This window comes from Peromyscus californicus, unplaced genomic scaffold, assembly GCF_007827085.1.
Source record: "Peromyscus californicus insignis strain IS unplaced genomic scaffold, ASM782708v3 Scaffold_7__1_contigs__length_154581171, whole genome shotgun sequence".
NCBI classification, from domain to species: domain Eukaryota; kingdom Metazoa; phylum Chordata; class Mammalia; order Rodentia; family Cricetidae; genus Peromyscus; species Peromyscus californicus.
Window position 1 is genome coordinate 22,224,309 of NW_026294595.1, and position 23,022 is coordinate 22,247,330.

Sequence of the window (23,022 nt, forward strand, 5' to 3'; positions counted from 1 at the left end):
TATAAATGCTATCCCTTTAAAATTAAAACATTATTCTTTGAAGATGTTCTCAGTTAACATAACAATATTCAATTCACTTAAAAAAATTTCCCACCATATCTCTTATCAGTGGAGTATAGAATTTACAAACTACCCTCTGTCTTTGAAGGCACCAAAGATACAGACCAAAGTCCCATGCCCATGGAAAACTGAGGTCGAATGAATTTCGGAAAAATCCCAGGAATGTGCCTACTCTGCCTGCTAGTCAATAGATTGCTTATATAATTCTTGACATAAATTTATTGCTAGAAAGAATTGAAGTGGACGCATACTTGGAGTAAAACTGACTAAGGTATTCAAAAGGCAGTAGCGGCATCTTTCAGGCACTACCATTGATGTGTTTTCACCGATGGTTTGCTGTTGTAACCAATAAATACTATTTGTACACCTCTCAAGATATAGTGAGGTGAATTTCTCCAGGCAAGTATTTAAACATATTTATCCTCAACAATGCTAGAGAACTTTGCAAAAGGTGCTTTGCTGACTTGTTACACACACACACACAAAATGCAGCCTGGTAGAGATGCAGGATTTCATTAGATTCTTAACTATGGAGGGATTCTAAGCATAAGAGAGGCCAACAGCTTTTACAAAAACTTGCTTTGTTTGCTCTGAGTTTTGTCTTTACTTTCTTAAGCCTGCATCTGCCAAATAGCACATGACCAAGGGTCACACTAGCATGGGTTAACAGTAGATCCCTTCTACTTATTATTGTAAAACACTGTAAATTGGCATCATGTTCTTTTCAATTAAAAGGTTTAGTAAAAGCTACATTCTTTGCTAATGCCCTCCACCCGTCACCAGCCCCTGTGTTGAAAAATTGAAGATTCACTAGTTCAAAGTGCAAATATGTTTCATAATCCACTTATCAGAAATTCTTAAGAGGCAAGAATTCAAAAGAAAATAAAAAAGTAGATTGAAAAGCTGAATTAAGTGGACTTTACCCTGCAGAGTTTTGAAAGGTACTTTTCTGTGTGAGTCTGGAATGGAGCAGAACAAAGTCAATTACTGCCTGTAATTAAGAAGTGGATGCATTTAAACTGTAGAGAGCAGTAGCAGTCTTCTCCACACTGCCTAGGAACTCCAAAGATTACTGGGAAGACCGAGAGGAAGATGTGAGCAGGATGCCTCTGATAGGGTGATTCAGAGGAGCTGCATTCATGGATGTCCTTATTCTGGCTTCCCAGAGTGAATTTATAAGTCACTGATTATGTATGATTAATGCTGTAATATATTTAGACAAAGAAACTTTTAAAATACAGCTTGTGTTTGGCTATGTGAGCAGGAAAAAAGCCCATGCTGAACTCTGCATCTAGTACCAAAACGGCAAAGGCAGTGCTAAAATCTATTTGCCACAGTTTGAATTTACTGGGGCAAAAACTGAGCTATGCTGGCTCTTTTGTTAACCTTCGGGATATAGTAAATCTAATTATATTTTTTCTTTTCCTTTTAAATGTTTTTCCTTTTATATTTTTAATAATGCTTTATTTATACTGGTATAACATATTATATACTATGTTGTACTTTGTGCTTGGGAAACTCATTTTTCTTTATGTATAATAACAAATTGTGATGTGTATAAAATATTAATAATCAAAATATTTACGTTTAGAATGAAGTTAAAAGTTAAGGACACTATGAGTTTTCTTGTGTTAGTTACAAGTTACCTCATGTTTTTAGATTTTAGCTTCTGAGGCAGTACTTTAGAAAGTAAATATTTGGGATTTTATGTAAGTAAGGAACATTGCAATGACAATAAGATAATTAGAAAAATATCAGCCTGGCGTTCTTTTCATGGACACATGGCTATTTTGAACCATCCTAACTTTTATATGCCATTTTACTTCAAAAGAGGGAGAAAGAAGAGTAATCGGCTCCAGCAATCTGTCAGATTTTAGGGTGTGTAATTAAACCTATCACTTTCCAATTTTTCCCTTTTTATAATTTGGCCACTTCTGTCTTTACTGAAGGAACCAGAATTGACATTGGAACTCATGTCACCTAAGAATATGTGTGTGGCTGTCCTCAGCAGTATCACATCTCTCTAAAGGCTTCTGAAAATAAATAAGAAATATATGTATTCACATGTGTGAAAACAAAAAAATTTCTTTAAAATTAACATCAGATATTTCTGGAACAAAATATCAGTCTACATGAGTTCATATAGCACTGATAGTAAATCTGGAGAATACAGGCCATTCACTGTGTTAAACATTTGTAACATCCTAAGACATATTCATCTTATATCTACTTTGTGCTACAACACTGACTTAAGTGAGTCAGTGTAACTGTAAAAATTATACTGACCAACAGTCTGAGTATATCTCCTCATAAGGAGAATTCCTCTCTGCACACATGCGGTTCTGATTACAATTCCCAGCATACAGAAATGACAGCAAGGGATAGTTAAATATATAGATTCATATATCGATAGATTGATAAATATTAATATTTATTGTGCTACCAGTCATTTGTCATTGTGACTGATCCAAAAGTGTCAGAATCTTTAGGCCAAATAGCCAACATAAGAACATGTATTAACTATTCAAACAATAACTATACTTGTTCACATTAATTGAAATTATATTCTATTTATACCTTGAAAAAATTCCAAGATAATTGCTGTTAAATGTTGCCATAAAAATTATTGAAACCTGCAGAATAAGCTGTCTGGGGTTAACCTTGTCCCTACTGACAGAATTGTAAAGCTGCCCTGAAGTGTGATTTGTGGTTTTTCTGAACCTGCACCACCTCTCACCATTTACCCATTAGAGCATGTAAGGCTGAGAAGAGGTAACTGACTCCTGAGCGAGTTTCTTGAACTGCCAATCCTCTAAAGTTCTGAAACCTGGCTTAACATGTGACAGTTGTTGAGAAATGTCTGTCTTCTTGTGACAAAAATAAAGCCAATAAGACAAAAGGAAAATCTTCACAGTTCAGATTGATAGCCTCATACAAAAAAGCATGTCCACACCCACTCTAATCAAATTTTCCCCTAACGAGCCTTTTATGTGTGAAATCAAGAGTATTGCTTGCTGTGTTTCTATAGGGTCCTATTCTCTCTCATTTCTGAAGGGAAAGATCCACTATGATAAAAAAAAAAATGGATAGCTAGGCTAAGCATTGCCAACTACTTAACAGCACTGAGAGTCTGGAAACTGATGTTGATTTGATACTTTCTAGCAAAGTTTCAAATATGCAAATGAAGCTGTATTCTAATATACTCCCTTTGTGAGGAAATTTGTCTTTTACGACTTTCCTGCAGAGCTTTACTATAATAAGGCAGGAACAGCCAAAAGTTATTCATCTGAGTGACCTTTTGCAAAAGTCGGCATTAGTCTCTGGTAAATAATCTGTTTTAGAGCCTACCATAAAAGGAAATCAAATATAGAGACACTATTAGATTTGAAAAAAACAGACAGGAAAGAACCAACAGCACAAAGTTCTGACACACGCAGTGCACTTCTGTTGGTTTTTAACTTATGTGTTCTCTGCCTGCACCCCTCAACTTCCTGTCTTTTTTCTCCTGAAGTCGGAGTAACACAGCGTTAGCCCTGCTCTGAGTTAATCTTTCTATTTCTAAAACAATCATGTATTTGTTATGACATGAAAAACACAGTGTACAGAGAGAAGTTCAAAATGACAGTAGTCCCCTTAGTTCCCAGAAAGACAATTACTGGAATACAAGGAAATATGTCCGTGTGATAAACTTGTCCTTGAAAAGGCCTTTTTCATGTAAGAAATCTATCTAACATAGTGCTCTTACCTGTCAATTTTTCCTCTCAGATCACAACAGCATCAGGAAATGAGTTCCTTCTCCAGTCAGATATTGACTTCATCGTATTGGATTGGTTCCATGCTATCAAAAATGCAATTGACAGATTGGTATGTATTTGTTTGGGCTGTTACATTTATTAATTAAAATGTAGTCATTTAAATCTTACTCTTCAGGCATACAACATTCACACATCTAAATGGATCCTACAGCTGAGAGATATTAGCTATTTTAAGCTTAATAAAGAACACTAGGAACCTTTCTTGCAGACAGGATTTGTGAGGTAAATGTCATTTAATTTCTCTCCTTCAAAACTGCAGTGTTCTTTTTCTAGAATAGCATGGGCATTCATTTACTGGAGGTTGTAAAAAGCACACAAGCACTTCAAAACGACTGCAGTTTTACATTTTCCATTTATGTAGTCTCTAATACACATTCTGGAAAGTAAATATCTATGCATTTATGACCTTATTTACTGTTATAATACCACAAATAAAAATCATTTATACTTGTTTTTATTATTTCCTCCCTAAGCTAGAATGTTCATCTCATGAATGTTAGATACCTAGAACTTCAGAAAACTGGCTTAATAACACATCCAGAGTATGTGTTTTAAAGGCTCAAATTATTTAAAGCTGTTTCTTATTGACTTAATTTCACCTCACTAATATTTATAAAATTATATGGAAAAATATTTTTGAGAGCTTTGAATATCCTAAAAAATAGGATAATATATTAAAAATCTTTCATTACATCCATATAAGATCAAACTTTACAAATTAAAATAGTCTTCTCAGACTATCAACAGAGTCCCCATATAAAGACAGCAAACACATGGGTTATTAACTTTAAATATGGAGTGTAGGGCCAGAAAATCTGAATTTGGACATAGATCCTATTTACTAGCTGTATGGTTTGGGAAAGGTGGGTTCTTTTCTTTCTGTCTGTTTCCTTAGTATTAATAATGTTGCTAAATGTGGGCCCTGCAGAATACCTGAGAGGATTAACTGAGTTAACTCAAAGCATTTAGTAAGCACTATTTAGGCCGGGCATTTAGTAAGCACTATTTAGGCCGGGCGGTGGTGGCGCACGCCTTTAATACCAGCACTCGGGAGGCAGAGCCAGGCGGATCTCTGTGAGTTCGAGGCCAGCCTGGGCTACCAAGTGAGTTCCAGGACAGGCGCAAAGCTACACAGAGAAACCCTGTCTCGAAAAACCAAAAAAAAAAAAAAAAAAAAAAATAAGCACTATTTAGATGTATGCTTCAGTGTAAGCACTGTGCTTAGCGTAGAGGCCATTATCACAAAATAATTAACTTATTCCAAAGTCCGGGTAAATGCGCATCAAGATAAAACACAAAACAGCCGGGCGGTGGTGGCACACGCCTTTAATCCCAGCACTCGGGAGGCAGAGCCAGGCGGATCTCTGTGAGTTCGAGGCCAGCCTGGTCTCCAAAGTGAGTTCCAGGAAAGGCGCAAAGCTACACAGAGAAACCCTGTCGCGAAACCCCCCCCCCCCCAAAAAAAAAAAAAAAAAAAAAAACAGTTTGGTGAATCCTCTCTTCCTCAGTCAAAGTAGTCAAGATACTGCTTATTATTTCTAGCCAAAGAATCCAAGTTGCCCATCCCTGGAGTTGTTCAGTTTCCAGAGATCCTCCAGTACTGAACTGCTGAGTCACTGCCACAGTCACAGGAAAGAAGAGAAACCAGAGAACAGGAAGTCTTTCAGTGAGTGCTTTCTCTGACTTGCTTCTTCTACTTCTGTCTAAATGCAGTGCTTATGAAATACAAATGTATTAAGATGAGATCTGAGCCAAAGCCAGACTGCTTTGCAAGGTTTGTGGCCATTTCTTACCTAGGGATCATGCGCTGGAGGGCAGTCTGGGCTTTCTGCTCACATCATTGTTGGTAATATCTTTTTAGAAAATAATTGTTCCAAGGTCATGGTCTCTGCTTACAGCAAACCTCTGAATCTCTGAGTAATAACCATGGAGTTCGGATTGGTGATTGATTTTGAGAGTGGGAAATGTCACGCATCTGGCATGCTGACCATTTGATTTTTATACATTAAAGACACAAGTGACCACCACAGTTGGCCCCACTAAGCAAACAGCCTATGCAACTGTCCATCCACACTTCCAGAACACCAGGAAGATTTAAAATGTATATCCCAGAGTTGACAGGAAATGTAATGTCTGGATGAGGTGGTTAGTGAAGTTACATACATTTGGAAGTTCTACTTCCAAGACAATTGAATTTGGAGTGAGAACAACTTATACCACTTACATTCTGGTCTTCAAAAAAACTTAATTCTTTTTTTAACCATCCTGCTTCTTTCTCAACAAAAGGAGATTATTAGAACAGGTTACATTTATCTCACCAAGTAAAACGAAGTCCTAGACTTCTGAAAGCACATGTAGATATATCTCGTGTCAGAGAAACCAATTCCTCAGTTGTAAAAGCTATAGCATCTTCCTGAACCTTCTATCTAGTTATTTTTAGCCATTTTTCTCTGTCTAGAGGTATATGTAGTTGGATCCTAGCTTTTGAAACTTAGGAACAAGTCAGTAAGTTAAAACACTTCAATACATGTAGTGTAAATAAAAATGTGTAATAAATGTCATTTTACACATTTGTCATTAGGAAAGTATGTGTATGTGTGGCAACATGTCTTTCAAAGCTGAATTAATTATTAGGATCCACAGTTCTCAATGTTAGAGAAGTTGAGTAGAGATCACTTTTTGAAAGAAAGACATTGTTGGAAGGCCTATGACATACTTTTCTACAACTACCCGAGGCTGATTCAGCCAGCCATTTGTGTAATGCTGCAGGTGAAGAAGGTTGTTGCTGTCTATGTCTACAGGGTACATGGGGTATTGATGGAGACTCAGCAATGTCTTTTAAAAGATTTTATTTAGAGTTAATTTCATTTCAATAATGTTTTCCTTTAATTCTTGAGTTTTCGCCTTTCATTTCCCATGGCATAAGGTATAAGGTAAGATTACAGCGTTAGAATTCAGTTGTGAGTACATGTTTAACGTTAATTATGTAAATATTTTGTAGTAAACACACAAGGGTTTGTGACGCAGTGATTAGAGGATCTGAAATCAGAGATTTAATTACAGCTGTGAAAGAGAACTTGACTTGCTTCAAAACCCTGAAGCAATGGGGAAAAATTCACAACAACCTGTTTGAGAAACTGAGGCTAACATGCACTGTATTGAACAGTAATTACATTAAAAGTTTAGAATGTTTCTTAGAAAAAATTCTATGAGAAGAATATTCAGTCTTTCTTTGTATTTTCTCCCCATTGGGAAAGACAATCATTTATTTAGTATGAGAGCAAAGTTATTCTTGTCTAAAGATAAGGGGAGAGGCAGGTATTTATTCAAGTTCTTAATTATACAATGACTTTTAAGTTAAAACAGCACTAATATAACAGCATTTTAATACAGTACTGTATGACAGTACTGTACCCCTGATGCTGTTCCAAGTACTTATCTTATACCAACTCATCAATCCAAAGAAACTATTACCATTTTTAATCATATATTTTAAATGTGTTAGCCAAGGCATCTAGAATGGTGGTAATGTGTGTAAGACAGTTAAGATACACATGTCAAACTCAAGCAATCTGCTTTCATAACCTGCTTTTGAACAAATAAATGTTAATTCGTTTCAAATTTGAACTTGGGTGGACATTTGCTTAAAAGTGAAAACAAAATCTGTATAAACAGTTAACTTAAATCAAGACACCAACACTTTTAGATTAATTTTACTATTAAAGTAAAAAGTCCATTTAGTCTTTAATGTTAATCATAATTTTCAAAATATTTCTTGTCTTTATCTTCTTGGTTATGTATAGTTGTAAGACTTCTTTCAAAGTAGGACACAGTTAATCACTGTTTAAACTAAGTTACATCTTATCTTAAGTGTATATTCATTTTCACTTGAAAGGCATAGTGATTGACCTATCCACAACATATTAAATTAGACCATGGGTTTGAAATCACTGCTAGCATATTTTATATTTGACTTATTTAAAACTTCTTTTTCAAGTAGGAATTCCCCTGTGTGGAACCATTCTGAACTAGGTCTTATACTGGAACACCCAAAGTTTAGGTTTCTGAAATCATACATTATGTTTTAAGTCACTGTCTGGAGATTAAATAATTATGTGGACTCACATTCACAGTAACTTCTTCCTTATTAGTAGTCCAAGCACAAACTGTATTGTCTGTGTGCTGCCTTTGGCTTCCTGTGCCCTTGATGTTCCCACGAGTTTTGTCGCCAAGATTGTAAGCAGATAAAGCCAGAATTACTTTTTTTAAAAGGCATGTGAACATCATTAGCAGCTAACAGGTGGTCATCTCTTTGTCCAGTTTTTCCGATTAACATGGGAAAAATATGTTCTCCCAAATGAGTGAATTCAGAAAGTTGAGTTAAAATATACTTTCCTTTCAAAAATATGATTCCAACCTGCCAACACTATCAAGTACTAATCGGATATTTTAAGATATCAGTTGAGTCTAACAGACAAGAAGCCAGAAAATTCAATGAGAGGGCCAAATCTCTGTGAGAAATTCAGGACAGCAGCCTGGGAGGAGAGCAGGAGATCAGCTCCCTAGGGAAGGCTGCTATGGAAAGTGAAGAGTCAGTCAGACACAGTGTTCACAGATTTCTCCAAGGAGAGAGAGAGAGAGAGAGTCTCTCCCACTGATGGAGAGAGGAAAGGCCCAAATATAATCATGGCATCAGATTACTTGGGAGAGCTTTTTTAACTTTTCCAAGTGTTCCTTTCCAGATCTATAAAAATGGGTCTGATAACATCCTTCTAGGATCATGTGAAAATTTGAAATTAGAGATGTAAATACTTAGTTCACAGCAGGCACTCAATAAATAGGAGCTCTTTTATTATCCTCTATGTCTCCAAGCAGATGGCACCAAGAAGGGTATGAGCCAAGGGTGGTGTCTGATGGAAGGCTGGAGCAGGGCACACATACTCTACATCCTTCTCCCTGAGGGTACAGGAAATACAGGAGATGAGCCAGAATTGGATACGGGAGTCATAGCTGCAAAAGTCTAAATATGAGCAGCTGGTCCTTCCCCTGGCACCTCACCAGGTGAAAATGGCAGCCAGGGCATTCTTGGGAGCAGCACGTCAGGACCCAGTAGAAGGGAGCCAAGAGATGCCCTTGATTATTTAATGCCCAGAAGAGCATGTCATTAAGAAGTCCTGGTTAATGGAAAGCTTCAGCATCCAGCAAGTACTTCAGACAAAGCTCTGGTTTATTCCCGTATTCACAGTCACTGAATATGAGTGTTGCTTCTTAGCAAATACCACTAAAATGTACACAAAATTCTTGTATTCACTTGTCTTTGCCTTCAAATAAAGACAGACAGAGAGACAAACAAACAGATAGAAAATGTGGCCCTTCTGTAGTAATCTATCTCATGACTACAAAATTGCCAAACTATAAAATCTGCAAGTGCGAAGGATAAATATACAACATCTTCAACCTTATAAATGTACGAACTCAAAATTAACATCTTTTAAAAGTCACATGGTAAAAGAACTAAAATAAAATGCATTTCCCTTTGGGTTTTTTAATAAGATAAAAAATACATTTTGGCAAAATCCTAAAAGTATTTCAATGCAGTTTTCTCAGTTTCATACACCTTAATGATGGTATGTCATAACAAGGTTACGGAAATGAAGACAGGGATAGATGTCTTGAATGAGATATTAATACAATGCTGAAGGTTAAACATCTGAAAACCTTTATTGTGCTCGGGAGTAACCATTATCATACCGAGTGAAAACAAATTTGATAGACAAGCAGTGATATTTTGTAATGCTCTAAATAATCATATTTGTCATCAGCAATAGCTGAAAGTATGGTCTCATTATAAAATGGTTCCTCAGATCTTGACCCATGTTCCTACACATATAGGAAATCATATATAAGGCACAAATCACATTGGACCTTCTGTGGCCATGTACAGGTCAGGAATGGTTCATTCTGAGTTTACCATACCCTTGGCCCCTAGAACTGGGACTTCCCAGTAACATCATTTCCATACAGCTTGTTTCCTAGTCTCTCAGACCTATAACAATTCCACCAAAGCCATGAGGATCTCAGAATGGTTCTAACTAACAACCCCACAGAAGTGGCAGGAAAGTGATGTAGTACCTCTAAACCAGGATGAACAGTATGGGGCAGAAAAGACAAAGCCTGGGAAGGAAGGTTTTGCAGCATGTCAGGAAATGAGTCTCTAGCAAGGCAAGATACGGATATAACAGTAGATTAAGTCTGATATCGCCCCAACAACTAACTTACTGCATCTAGGTGGTGAATATACAATTTATAATGATACTATCTTTTTCATCTTTTCTGTTTATATTTTAATGTTTTTCAATTAAACACTGACATGCACAAAGTTAGAAATTAGGCATTTCTGTAATTCAGTAAAAGAATATTCACATTTTAAAACTGTAATATGAAAACTTTTAAGAAAAGATCTAATTTTCTTTATGATTAATATTAAGACCTTTTAAATACAATCTTGATAACTCATTTTTTAACTCTACTCTTCCCCCAAACCAGTATTTTTTTATCCTTATGACCCTTATGGCCTTTCTGATAAATATATAATTAAGAAAACTTGTAATATGTTTGTTATTATCTCAAATTGAAAAGTCATACTATTTTCTCAGATAAACATGTAATTAGCAGTTATTTGAGACACACACTGAGAAGCCTGTCCTGGAGATTCATAAAAATACATATCGTAAAGGTTTTCTTATTATGAATTTTATATGAAACAGCATAACCCTGCCAATGCTTGAAAATAATAAGATGAATAAGCCATCTGCCAAGAAAGAAAAAAAACAATATTAAACTTTTCAGAGATAAATCAAATCTAGTTATGAAGAAAAATAAAAGATCTTACCTGAAAAAAACTCATAATGTTTACATAGATTACTATGGGTTATCATGTCATTGGAAAATTGGAAGGACAAATCCTCTTAATAAAGTACTATGGTCATTCACCTTAGTTTCCCCCCTCAACTCTACCACCCCCCCCCCAAAAAAAAATAAAGAATGTCACTTGTGGCACCAGTTTTACTCAATAGCACTTGAGGAAAACTATTGAACAAAAATATAAAAAAATCAATAATTTCAGTTATTTAAAGACTATCTGTTCATTTGATCATATTCCGTAGATTAAAGGAGCTCTTTGTTGAAAAATAGTTCAGATGACTTATAAAATATACATTAAAATGTTATTTAGGCTAGTGTTTAAATTCAGAAAAGAAAGACATTAAAGATTAAACACATTATTGACAACCAGGCATCTGAATACATTTGTCCAAACACTGTTATTTACAAAGTTTCAGGACTATACCAGGCACCTATGTGATCTTGCCTATTCTGCTTTGTGTCTTCATGATAGCTAGCAGCAATCTCAACTTTCGTAGAACCCATAGACTATAATTTCTTCAAAACATTTAGTTCCCTATGAATCATTAGATACTAGGACTTAGTTGTGAGCTGAGCAGAGCAAGTTCTGATGAATCTCTTCTTTCCCATCTAGGGAGCTGATCTTACCCTCTGCCCTTTGGGCATCCAAGGCCATGCATCTTGAAGCATGAGCTGTTCTCAAGTCCCTGTAACCCTTTGGGTGTTCCGTCACTAGATCACCCCATCTACTTCTTGACCCTGGCAGTAACACTGTGACCATATTTCTCCTTAGATGAACTGCAGTTAATCAATTTCTGATTTCATTAGGTCAAGCGTCAACTTTCTTTCAATAATAGGCCAAATCCAGAGGGCTCTTTGCTCTACTCCCCAGCAGTATTTCCTAAATGTTAGTACACTGTTGTGATTATAAACAAAAGAAAATAATACTCTTTGAACTCCTCTAAAAGTTTTATCCTCTCTACTCCATGACAGAGAATAGGCACATGTTAACAGTTTATTATGAAGTTAAGCATAGGATTGTCACTCCTTATTGTCAACTAAATTTAAAGTGCCCTTTCTAAGCATGATATTTGAAGCTTTCTTACATTCTCAGCTTTCTGTGTTGAGAAAACACTGTTTTGGATGCAAAAGATCATTTATTCTTTCTGTACTCAAGATTCATGTGGTCCACCCACTCACGTTGTCTCTAGACTACTTGTATTATGATTCCTCAAAAGCCTAAAAGAATGTAACTTTCTTTTTAAGGTATCTTGTAGGATGTTGGAATGGGTTCCCCAATATGTTTGGAAAAGTACTCATTGTAAGCATAGAATCCTCAGTGTGTTTTTAGAAAATAAGTTTGTTTCTTGTTACTCACAGTGTATCTCCCATCCTTTAAGGAATGTCAGGTACTAGTTCCATTAAACAATATGACATAAATTTAAAATCACCAAATATATTACTTGAAATTTATTAAAAAATGTGATCTATATCATCAAGATTCTTTATTTTCTTAGAGTAATTGTTCATGAATATTTTGATTGTTTAAATAATAACTAAAGGCAACATCCCTACTCTTTAACTCTCTTGCTGAAAATGGATGTATCCTATTTGTACACAAAATCGATTGGCTTAAAACTGTAGACAAAATGTGAAATGTCATGACTATAAGTAAATATAAGACCAAGATTTTGCAGTGGGTACTAATCATGGTGTCGCACACCTATAATCCTACCACTCAAGAGACACATGCTAGAGGATCAGGAGTTCCAGACCATTCTCTTTTACATATTATGTTCAAGGTCACTTTTAGAAAACAAAGAAGGAAACAGAAACAAAAACATCCTTCTATCAGACATAGTATCTTCCAGAGCCCAAAACTGAGCTTGGAGAGTAAAAACAGTTTCTTCTCCTCTACCTACTTCCTGTATTGCTTTTCAGATGTTTCCACTCAAACTAGTACAATGGGAAGACATAATTCCACTGTACCTTTATAAACAGTTCTTCGTTGTCTGTTGCCTTCTTCTCAAGGTGTACCCAACCCCCAAGCCTGGGGCTCTCAATTTGTTTTCCAAGGAAATGATCTAATGACCCTGATCCACAGCTTAGCTTGCTGACATCACCTCAAGTCTACCCCCCCCCCCCAGCTAACTTCCCTTAGTCTCAGCTCAGGCCACATCTCTCAATATTCTATTTTAACATTCTATTGTGTTTTAAAGAATGGTGATGGTTCACACCCATTCTTGAGGCTTTTTTTTATGTGCACTGATTTTAATTTTTTAACATTATATTTGAGTCAGTAAAATATAATGGTATTTCCAATGCATGAAAGGTAATAGTTTTGACAATTTTTGCAAACTATGAAGATAATTCTCTTGAGCCTATTTATAGAAATGCAACTAAAATTACGAGTTGCAGAAATTTTCATCCTCATCACATTTTCTAAAAGGTAGATGGAATTATATAAGAAATATGGGTGTAAGAGTTAGAAGTTTTGAGTACCTTTGTTTTGTTTTGATTTGATTTGGTTTGGTTTCATAGGTGAAAAAGGAGTTTATTTGACTCACATTTCCAGGTCATAGTCCATCATTGAAGGCAGTCAGGACAGGGACTCAAGCAGGAACTTGTAACAGAAACCATGGAGTAACACCACTTACTACTTCACTCTTTGACTCATGTTTAGCTAACTTTCTTATACATTTGAAGATTACCTGCCCAGCGAATGGAGCGTACAATGTGGGCTGGAACCTTTATCAATTAACAATAAAGATGCTAACAGACTTGCCTATGAATCAGTTGGATTTGGGCAGCATTTCAATTAAGACTCCCTTCTCAATGGACTCTAGGGTGTGTCAAATTGACGACTAAGGCTAACTGGGACAGATGCTAATACACTGGCTTTTCAACTTTATATACTTGAATACCATTCTTAACCCAAAATACACAGCTATATGATTTAGATACATTTTTTAAATGTCCTAAAACTGAATTGCTACATAAATATAATAGATATTTCAATGTAATTATTAAATGACAAAGGAAAATATGGATATGATGGAAATATATGCACTAGATGTAAGAGTAATGTAAAATCATAGTTTAAGTATATCTAAGGTATTTGTAAATTTTATATTGTTATATAAATACTTGATAAAATGATTTCTATTAGTGAATTTTGAGTAAAGTATTCCTAATTTGGTCTACTATAAATCCACCAGTTTCTATATTTAGAGCCCAGAGCAAAAATGTACTTATTCAACTCATTTTCATTAGATCTTTGTATTTTGATCCACTCCCATATATTCTTGAATTTATGGTTTTCACTAGATGACAGCTAACCCACCTGGGTCTTCGCTTTGAAGGAAAACGTGCTCTTTTTCTCCCACTGTCTCTCAGCTGCCAAAGGCTGCTGAAGTAGGGTGGGACTTGGTGTTTGCTTCCCCATCCGTGCTGGCATTCAGTCTGGCCCACCTGAGCTGGTGGAGGTCTTGAGCGTGCCCTCTCAGCTGCTGTGAGCTCATGTGAGCCCCTGCCCTCCTGTGTCCAGAAGACACTGTTTCCTTGTAGACATCCACCACCTCTGGCTCTTCTGCTCTTTCTTCTTCCTCCTCCACAATTATCACTAAGCCTTCAGAGGAGGTTGTTTAATATAGATATCTGGTTTAGAGTTGAATATTCCAGGGTCTTTATTCTCTGCACCTTGACTAGTCTCTGTGTTAATTGCCATAGACTACACAAAGAAGCTTTCGATGATAGTTGACACATACACCAATCTATGGGTACTAATGATAAATCATTAAGAGTCATTTTAGTGTCATGTCCATTTAAAAGAGTAATAACTGTAAGTTCTCCCCTGGGGCTTGTAACCTGTCTAAGCACAGTTTCTTAGTCCTGATAACAGTTCCAGGTATGGATTTCAACTTATGGAAGGGGCCCTAACTCCAACAAGAAAATGGTTGGTTACTCACATGATATTCATGTCACTATTGTACATAAGAGCTGGCATGCATTGCAAAGCCAGTCATTACTGTACAGTTCACAGCTGGTTAAGATCAGTGATTCTGTTTTTCCTCTGGTAACATCCATAACATCTTTTAGTACTATGAAGGCTATCCAATGAGGCTAAAGCTTCCAGGTCAGTACCAGCTTGGTTTCTTCATGTGTGTGGTGCCTTCAGCAACAGGGTCTTACCATCATGTTCTAGAGAATAACCAAGATCACTGGAAATAACCTGTTTGGAGGGTCTATGGACCTTCTTGCCAACAACTCCAAAAGAGGTAACCTGTTCTTGGCGCTACCTTTAGTATTTGTTATCTTCTAGTGTCTAGTAGAGGTACCGTTGCCCTACTATAGAGTAATTCCATTTAAAATCTTTTTATAAATATTTGTGTACAAATTTTAGGAAGCTTCTACAGTGGTAGATTTCCATATAATTTTTGAAATGTCTTCAGTGTTAGTTATCTTTCTATATATTTTGCTATAAAATAAGTGCAGAATAAGCAAATGCATAATCTGTCCAAAATATACTTCAATCATTTAGTTGAGTTGGGATATCACATTTACTTTATTTTCTGTTTCCTTAAGGGATTTGGTGTGCCATAGGGAATAATGTCCTTCAAATACATGGGCCTTTATTATCTTATAAGGAATAATTTGAAAGTCTCTAAATGTCTTATTTCATGAAAGTCAAGTCTGTTGAACAACTATCAAACATGCCTGGATACCCACCATGTGCCCTGTATCCAAGATACCATTCTGTCTGGGTGAGATAATCCTAGCTGACCAAGGAATTCATCGTTTACTTAATCCTGAATCACCCTGAGCCACTAGATTGTGAGTTCCTAAGGGAAATATGGCTTGAAGCTTACTTCTTCCCATCCTAGTTGTTTAGAAAGCAGTCTGAAGCACCGGTATGTTCATGTTAACAACAAAGTGAATAAGTAAATAACCAAGCAAATGAGGGTAGAGTCCCAAAGAAAATACCAAATTGATGTTCACACAGTAAAGGGAAAGGTCCTTCTATAAGTTGTTCCAGAAAAATAGGTTTGTATTTAGAGAACAAACATTTGAATGGCATCCTGCACATAAAAGTAGTAACTGGAAGGTTGTCAGAAAACGGAAAACAAAGTATCCTCAAATTTAATGCTACTGCGAAACTGTGGGAGCCTTTCAAATGTAGAAGAAAGAATGATAGGGAAATAATGTGAATATGTATTAGAATAGGAATCAGAGAGCCAGAGAACAGGGCTGGGGTAGAGATTTCTGAACCTACAGGGTGTAAACATTGGGGAAACAACAACTGTAAGTCTGTTTGGCAAGCGAGAATGAACTATTTGGCACTGTGGCCTTTGTACTGAACGCCATAGGAGTGTAATAAAGTGCTACAATGTAGGCAAAAGAAAAAACAGGAACGAACAGGTCTGGTTTCTTAAAGTAACCATTTCTACAGAGAGAAAACAATGAAAGATCAGAGGTAAGAAAATGCTGCAGCAGACCAAGTAACAGATGCTGCAGGCCCAAGCGAGCAGTGGGAACAGAAACAGACTCCAACGATTTCTGAGAAGGTGGCAGGTTTTCCTGAAACATATTGGAAGGATTCTTGACAGTTCCAAAAATTCCATTTCTTCTGTGTCTTCAAAAATATAAGATGGAAAGTTCAGCAGAGTTTGTATATAACCACTGGTTTTCAGAACTTACAGTCTTGCTACACAAAACGTGGTCAAGGGACCAGTGACAATCATATCCTGGGAACTTGGTAATAGGAAAGACTGGATTCCCAAGACCCAACCCAAACACACTGAGCAGAGACTACATTTCTTTAAAAATCATTATTTTATGGTTTATTTAATTGTATTGTGTATGCCTGTGGGTACCCTAGAAAGTCAGACAAGGACATCAGATCTCATGGAGCTGATTTTTCAGGTAGTTGTGAGTCACCTGAAATGGGTGCTTTGAACTGAACTCTAGTCCACTGGAAAAGCCACAAACTCAGTCATCTACCAGTCCCAGGAGACTACATTTTAATAGGTAAGCTATATACATATTTAAGTCTGATAAATACTTTACCACATAAAAAAAAAATAACCTCCCTACATCAGTTTGCAAAAGGCCAGAGCCTGAGCACTTTGAAGCATTGTCTGATCTATCCTGCATAGAGTTGAGTTGGCCATTTCCTGACAATGCGTGGTTTGAGATGGTAAATACTCATTTCATCTCATAGATTTCTACAGAATCAAGAGCTACTCTTCTGGGGCACAATTGCTTGCACTACAGCCATCACCATACCCTGAACACTGAAATGGCAGGACAAAGGACAGCAGCAACAACACAAACATGACCCTAAAATTAAACCAAACTCATCAAAATAAACAGATAATAAACCAGTCATATCAGCAAGTCCATGAAATATTCCACTAATTTTCTGGAATTCCACATGCAGAGTAGATCTGAAATTCTGTTTATCCTTCACCTTCCACACAAGTCCTGTTCTGAGAATATAAATTCCCAAAAGTATCCTCTGGTAGTTAATTTACTTCTCGAAGGGCAAGAATAATGATATTTGATTCTTTAGGTGACTTACTTTTTGTGTTGGTGCTTGAGTACTGTAATTCACTTCCCATCAACCTTTCAGGTTAGATATCTTAATCTAGATGATTCACTGCTCCGCTGCTGTATTACGACCTAGAGCTAGCTTATTAGCATTTCGGTGGAGCCTGCCAAAACAGCGAAGGCTCAACAAGCTATACTTAAGTTAAGTTGTTTGGAAAAGGTGCAAAGAAAACAAAAATAGACTCACATCTGAGTTCCCATAAACAGAGTGGGCAAACTTAGAAGGAGGTCTGTCGAAGCTTTCCAGGAGCATATGATTTCATCTCTAGGAAAAACTGATAGTGATTATTTCTGAGATAAAACAGCACCTCACGTTTGTCAATCTAGGAAGTAAAGACCAAAATGGACAAATGATAAATGTCTTCTCAATGAATTTTACTAAAAAGTTGTTCCTAAATATCAAGTCTCTTAAAATGTCATTTTGTGCGGTGAGAAGACAGGCTGTACCGTCTGGATATCTTCACTTAGGGAAGCTTACACAGGAATACTTAACATTCTTTTTTTCTAGTCAGTGCCTGAATTTGTTGTTGCTATCCTGTGCCTTATTTTTAAATTGAGCGTAGCTGATTTCCATGGAAAGATTTGGCTGAGAACCTAAAGAATTTTGTTTAGCTCATTTTTTACTGGGCAAAATCCAGAATGTTAGTCAAGAAGCATTGATCACTCGTGAGTGAAAACATTAAAAATTTCTTTACCTTCCATAATGGTAGGTCATTAAGGTATTTTAAGAAGTGAACTCACATAATAATCTTTCTTATTGTAAAGTCAATAAAATTTTTATTTAAAGGACTTATTTAAAGGATTCCTTTGCTGTCCATCCAGGTGACTAGGGTTCCAGATTTCTGAAAATAACCCTTTCTCAGAGAAGGGTGCTTACTCCTGCTGTGCTGTCAGCCTTGTATTCTTTTCTCTCTCCCTGAATTGAAGACACATAGTCACAACAACTTCAAAGTTCTCCACCAGAGGATTTCTGGCAATTTCTTCAAACAATTTACTTTAGGAACCATTTTAGACAGGCCACTCACTTGATGATGCTCCACGTCTCTGAAGAGTTGTGCTCATGTCCATCGCTAACACATTCAGAATACTAACCTGTATGCAGAATATACCAGTGCTACATCGAAACAAACATTCATTCACAGGTATCTTCAGCTCCAACCTCATATTCTAGACAAGATTCATTATCAACACCATCATCCCTTGTGCTGTCTTATACTTTTTCTTCTATATATCAAAACTCATACTGAACAATGAAATCTGGGTTGCAAAAAACGATTTATTTTTGTACCTGTCTAATCTGCCGTTGTTCACTATTTGAACAAACACACACCAAAATTCTATCATATAACAATCTTTGTGATGATAGAAAAGTCATCATTTTCATGTATTTTCCAAGAAGCCATTAAACTGCCACTGGGAGAACATGCTGGAATCCTGGAGTGTCTGTGTTCTCCTGATGTGTAAGTTACTTTCTGAATAGAAAGGAAAATGTTCTCTCCCTCCAAACTTTCACAAGCTGACCTTCTAGCTACAGTAGTTTTCATTGCTTAACAGTTATATTTTTAGTATGATAAGCAGAGCATTAGTCACTTATTAAACTCAAACTTTATAGAAAATTAAAGCACAAATGCACTGTTTATACCACAGTTAGCAATAGTAATTTGTGACAATGTAAGGCAAATCCATTCAGGGGAAAAATTAAACCAAATCACTTTCTAAATTATTGTTGCTTTCCTCCTTCCTTGTCTTGTAACCACTTCTCATCTTTGACTTTGAAACCCATCAGTTTAAACTTGGTTCTTATTCCAGTGAGCTAATCCCCTTTCATAAATCATGCTCAAGCGCCGAGGTAATTTGCACATCGTTTAAAGAGTATTTGCTTTGAAATCTTCACCTCAAGCCCTCTTGTATATCCTTTCTCTCTAAAGATTTGTAGTATTTGTTTTGTTCTCTGAGGTATAAAAGACCTGGATAAACTTTATTCCTGTTGTTTCAAGATTAGTTAACTAAAATGCATATTAATTCAGCAGGGATGGGAATAAATCTCAGTAAAGATGATCACGCATGAGCCCCTGGGAATAGCAAAGTACAAAACCGTCAGTCTCCAAATCTCCTTGGACTTGCTCAAAGGAGTATTGGGGGATTTAAATTTCTAGAATATGTCTACAAATGTAATTTCTTTGTTGTAGAGAACAGGAGCTATACTGATTATTTCTCCCCAGAAAATTGATTCTAATTTATATTTGAACAAAAATTAAGCTGTCTACAAAGTAGTTCTTCAAGAAGACAGAAAGAAAGTACAATGGGAAAGATACATTCAATACTAAACATTATATACCTGATATACTGTCAATTTTATTTATTTATTATTAATATTTATTTATTATTATATATTTTTTACTTTCTTCTTTCAAATCATAAAATGAAGCTTAGCAGCAGAGCACCCACTTCTTTTTCTCTACAAACAGGTAAAATGGGACAGACTTCAGAAAATCAAAAGTAGTCACATTATAGGTACAGTTCAATGTTATTTTTGCACTTATAAACTCATATTTTACCATTTCCTAGTAAACTCATCAAATAATACTGATATCTGTGGCACTGATTTTTATGAGACTGTTAAGATTTTCCCCTTATAGTTTATTCAACAGAAAATGACCAAAACTCCTGGAACTTAAGTGTTTGTCTGGAAATGACTGAATGCAGTAGACGGCAAGGCGTCACTCATATGGAGTCACAGCCACCAACACTCTTGTTCCACTTCTCTTCTTCACAAGTGCAGGAATAGACGGTCCCCCAGTCCTCAGGGTGCCAAACCTGGCACCATTAGGAAAATCTACAAGCAGCTTGATTTATCTTCCTCACTCGGTTAGCTAAGACCCAACTAAGTAAAACTCAGCAGGAACGAACTTGACTCGTTAAACTTTTTTAAATTGGGAGATGCAACAATTACAACTTTCCTGCTCCGCTCCTTGAGTTTCCATTGAAAGTAAAGTCCCTAGTGAAAAATATTTAGATGAGATCCCAAATTATAGGTGCATGGCTGATGATGCTGACTCTTGAGTTTTCATTATGCACAGAGGGTTGTCTGCTGTTTGCAATTAATCCAGGCACAATCCTCTTGGTACTTTGGGAGGAATGTGGAAGACAGAGCCATTTTATAAGTTGTAAACTCCTAAATTACCCTAAATTAGAGACACTATTAATCGGACACTTAAAGATAGGGTCTGCCTATTGTGTAGGCTCATCTTCCCCTGATGGAGAAATCAATTAAATATTTAGGATGTGGAATACCTTCCAGGTTGGATAATGCATTTCATTTAAATTATGGTCCTCCAATCCAAAACATTCAAAGGGATCTTAACGGATGGAAGCACATTACTGTCTCTTGGATTGGGTGCATTAACACTTTAAAAATGAATGTGCTTCCCACGATTTCCTATTTGTTCCACCAGCTGCCTGTTGATGTGCCAAATAAACAGTTTAAAGATAAGTATGTAAAAGATGCATGTGTAACATGCTGTGTGATGAGGTGCACCCTTATAGGAATAGTCTACAATGATGTTCCTGTCAAATTTATTTTTCTCAATGGCCCAGCAACTCTAAATGAGTGGGTTCATTTGATCATGGGGCAGCGTGGGAGAAATATACAAGTGAGACAGTTAGAACCCTCACAAAGTTTCTATTTATAATTGTTCTATATAAGTCTAATTGTTTGTCATGTCTTCCTATAATTTATCTTAATAAATAAGTGTAATAAGTGACTACTGTGAGAAAATTCTGGGACAATGAAGTAGAATTTGAGACAAGCTTAAGCATTTTCATTGAATAACTGTGTAACATGAATAGAATCCTTTGATTCCCGATCTTGGATTACCACTATGTCTCACTGTGAAAAGTACTGTAAGAACAAAGTTGTCATGTCTTCCACAGCAGAAAGACACTGTATAGACATAGTTTGAAATGCTTACCAGCTCTAGGCAATAAACCAAGTATAAAAGAGATCTCTCTTTTAATCCTCTCCACTATTATATGAGGTATGATTATTACCTCCCTTTTACTTCTTAGGTATAACGAAGACACTGAGGTGTCATTTACGTTTGCAAAGTCACACCAAGGAAGCCAAAGTATGAATATGAAACCAAACCATCTAGCATCACATCCTAGGGCTACCACCTTGTTCCATGGTACTGCTGACAATGGGGGTGAGGCTGAGGGAGCAAGAGTTTACCACCTCTCCCAGCTTTAATTCAGCCCCTCAATCTCACTTAGTTTCTGTTTTGCAGTTTTTAAAATCTCAGTAATAGTGCCTACCTCACAGGGGTTTTTGGAAGCATAAATTTGGTTAAATAATTTATAGGAGGGCAAGATGCAATAAATGTTAATAATAGCATTGATACAAACATGATGGATTCTCCTTTATATTTTGAAAAATATTCACAATTTGGTTAACAAAACATTACCATAAAGATAAATGATTAAAATCTCCATAAATTACCATACTTTCAAAGATGACCTTGGGATTTTGGAGGCAAAGTTTATTGAGTGCCTTAATAAAGGCTATACTTCATGGTATGTGTTGTATATCTGCCCTCACTCAATTTCCATCTACAAAGTCTTGATTCCCAATCAACAATGCACCAACATAAATATATCATATTACTATACTAAGTTAAAACAAAATTAGCCAATCCAAAAAAAGAAAAAGACTGTGAAGAAGAGATCAAAGAGATCACATTCTTTGTTTCTAGAGCAAAGCTCTTCATGACAAATCTGATCGAATAAATTCATCTTTGCACATGCCGTGTCTCAGGGGAGAGCAGAAAACCCGGCTTCCTAGCATAATTATGTAACTTGGATTACCATATTTTGGGTGCTAGGCCTCAGAAATAAAATAGAATTACAAGGAAACTGCAGGAATTTAACTGAAAAAGGAAATATTTATTAGCATTTTGATGAGACATAAATAAAGAAAGGGAAGCAAATTGATCTTTTCAAAGTAAGGTAGAAAGAATGTTTCAGTAGGCTTCCTATGTAATCACTGTCATTGGGAAGCTCAAGGACTCTTATTTGCTAGTAATTGATCCCTACTCTTCAGTCTGAAGTATAGAAGACAACTGGTGCTTTAAAGGATTGTCTAGAAAGGAACTAGTCTTCAGTTTTTTTTCACAACTGAGCTAAGTGTGTAGTAAATCAGGGTAGAATCACACAGAGATACCATTACTTTGCAATATTTGGAAAGCTATGCAGGTAACATATGAATCCAATATTGAAATCAACCAGCAATGTGAATTACTTGGCTAGGAAGGGACTCTGACTAGAATTCTGCTAGTGTCTACTTAGTGTTGCTTGCTACGAACACATTTTTAAGGCTAATTACTTGGTATTGGATAACCAATTAAGGGGGTCATCCCTGGAGAAGACTGATTCTCCCTTTCTCAGTAGTCATTAATTGCCACTCTTCATATAAGGGTGTATACCCATGTGATTTCTCTTACTCACATTGGCATGTCAGTTGGTGCTGTCAAATCTTACTGTTAAGATTTTACGGGTACAGCTTCCTTGTTCTATGTAGAAGACACAGTCTTGTAGCAGAGTTCCTGGTCCTCTGGCTCTTATAATTATTCACCCCTTC

The 23,022-nt window shown here is 36.3% G+C and overlaps 1 protein-coding gene and 1 non-coding gene across 2 annotated transcripts in view; one reads left to right on the forward strand and one right to left on the reverse strand.

The window, feature by feature from the left end:
• Positions 1-23,022, forward strand: part of Arhgap15 (Rho GTPase activating protein 15) — a 597,450-nt gene that overhangs the window by 291,333 nt on the left and 283,095 nt on the right. The window contains exons 7-8 of the mRNA XM_052725640.1: positions 3,826-3,924; positions 5,418-5,541. Coding sequence (XP_052581600.1) covers positions 3,826-3,924; positions 5,418-5,541 — 223 coding nt within the window. The remainder of the gene's footprint in view (positions 1-3,825; positions 3,925-5,417; positions 5,542-23,022) is intronic.
• LOC128102759 (small nucleolar RNA SNORA40) lies at positions 18,599-18,726 on the reverse strand. Its single transcript, XR_008215521.1, has one exon. It is a non-coding gene; the product is annotated as a small nucleolar RNA SNORA40 (small nucleolar RNA).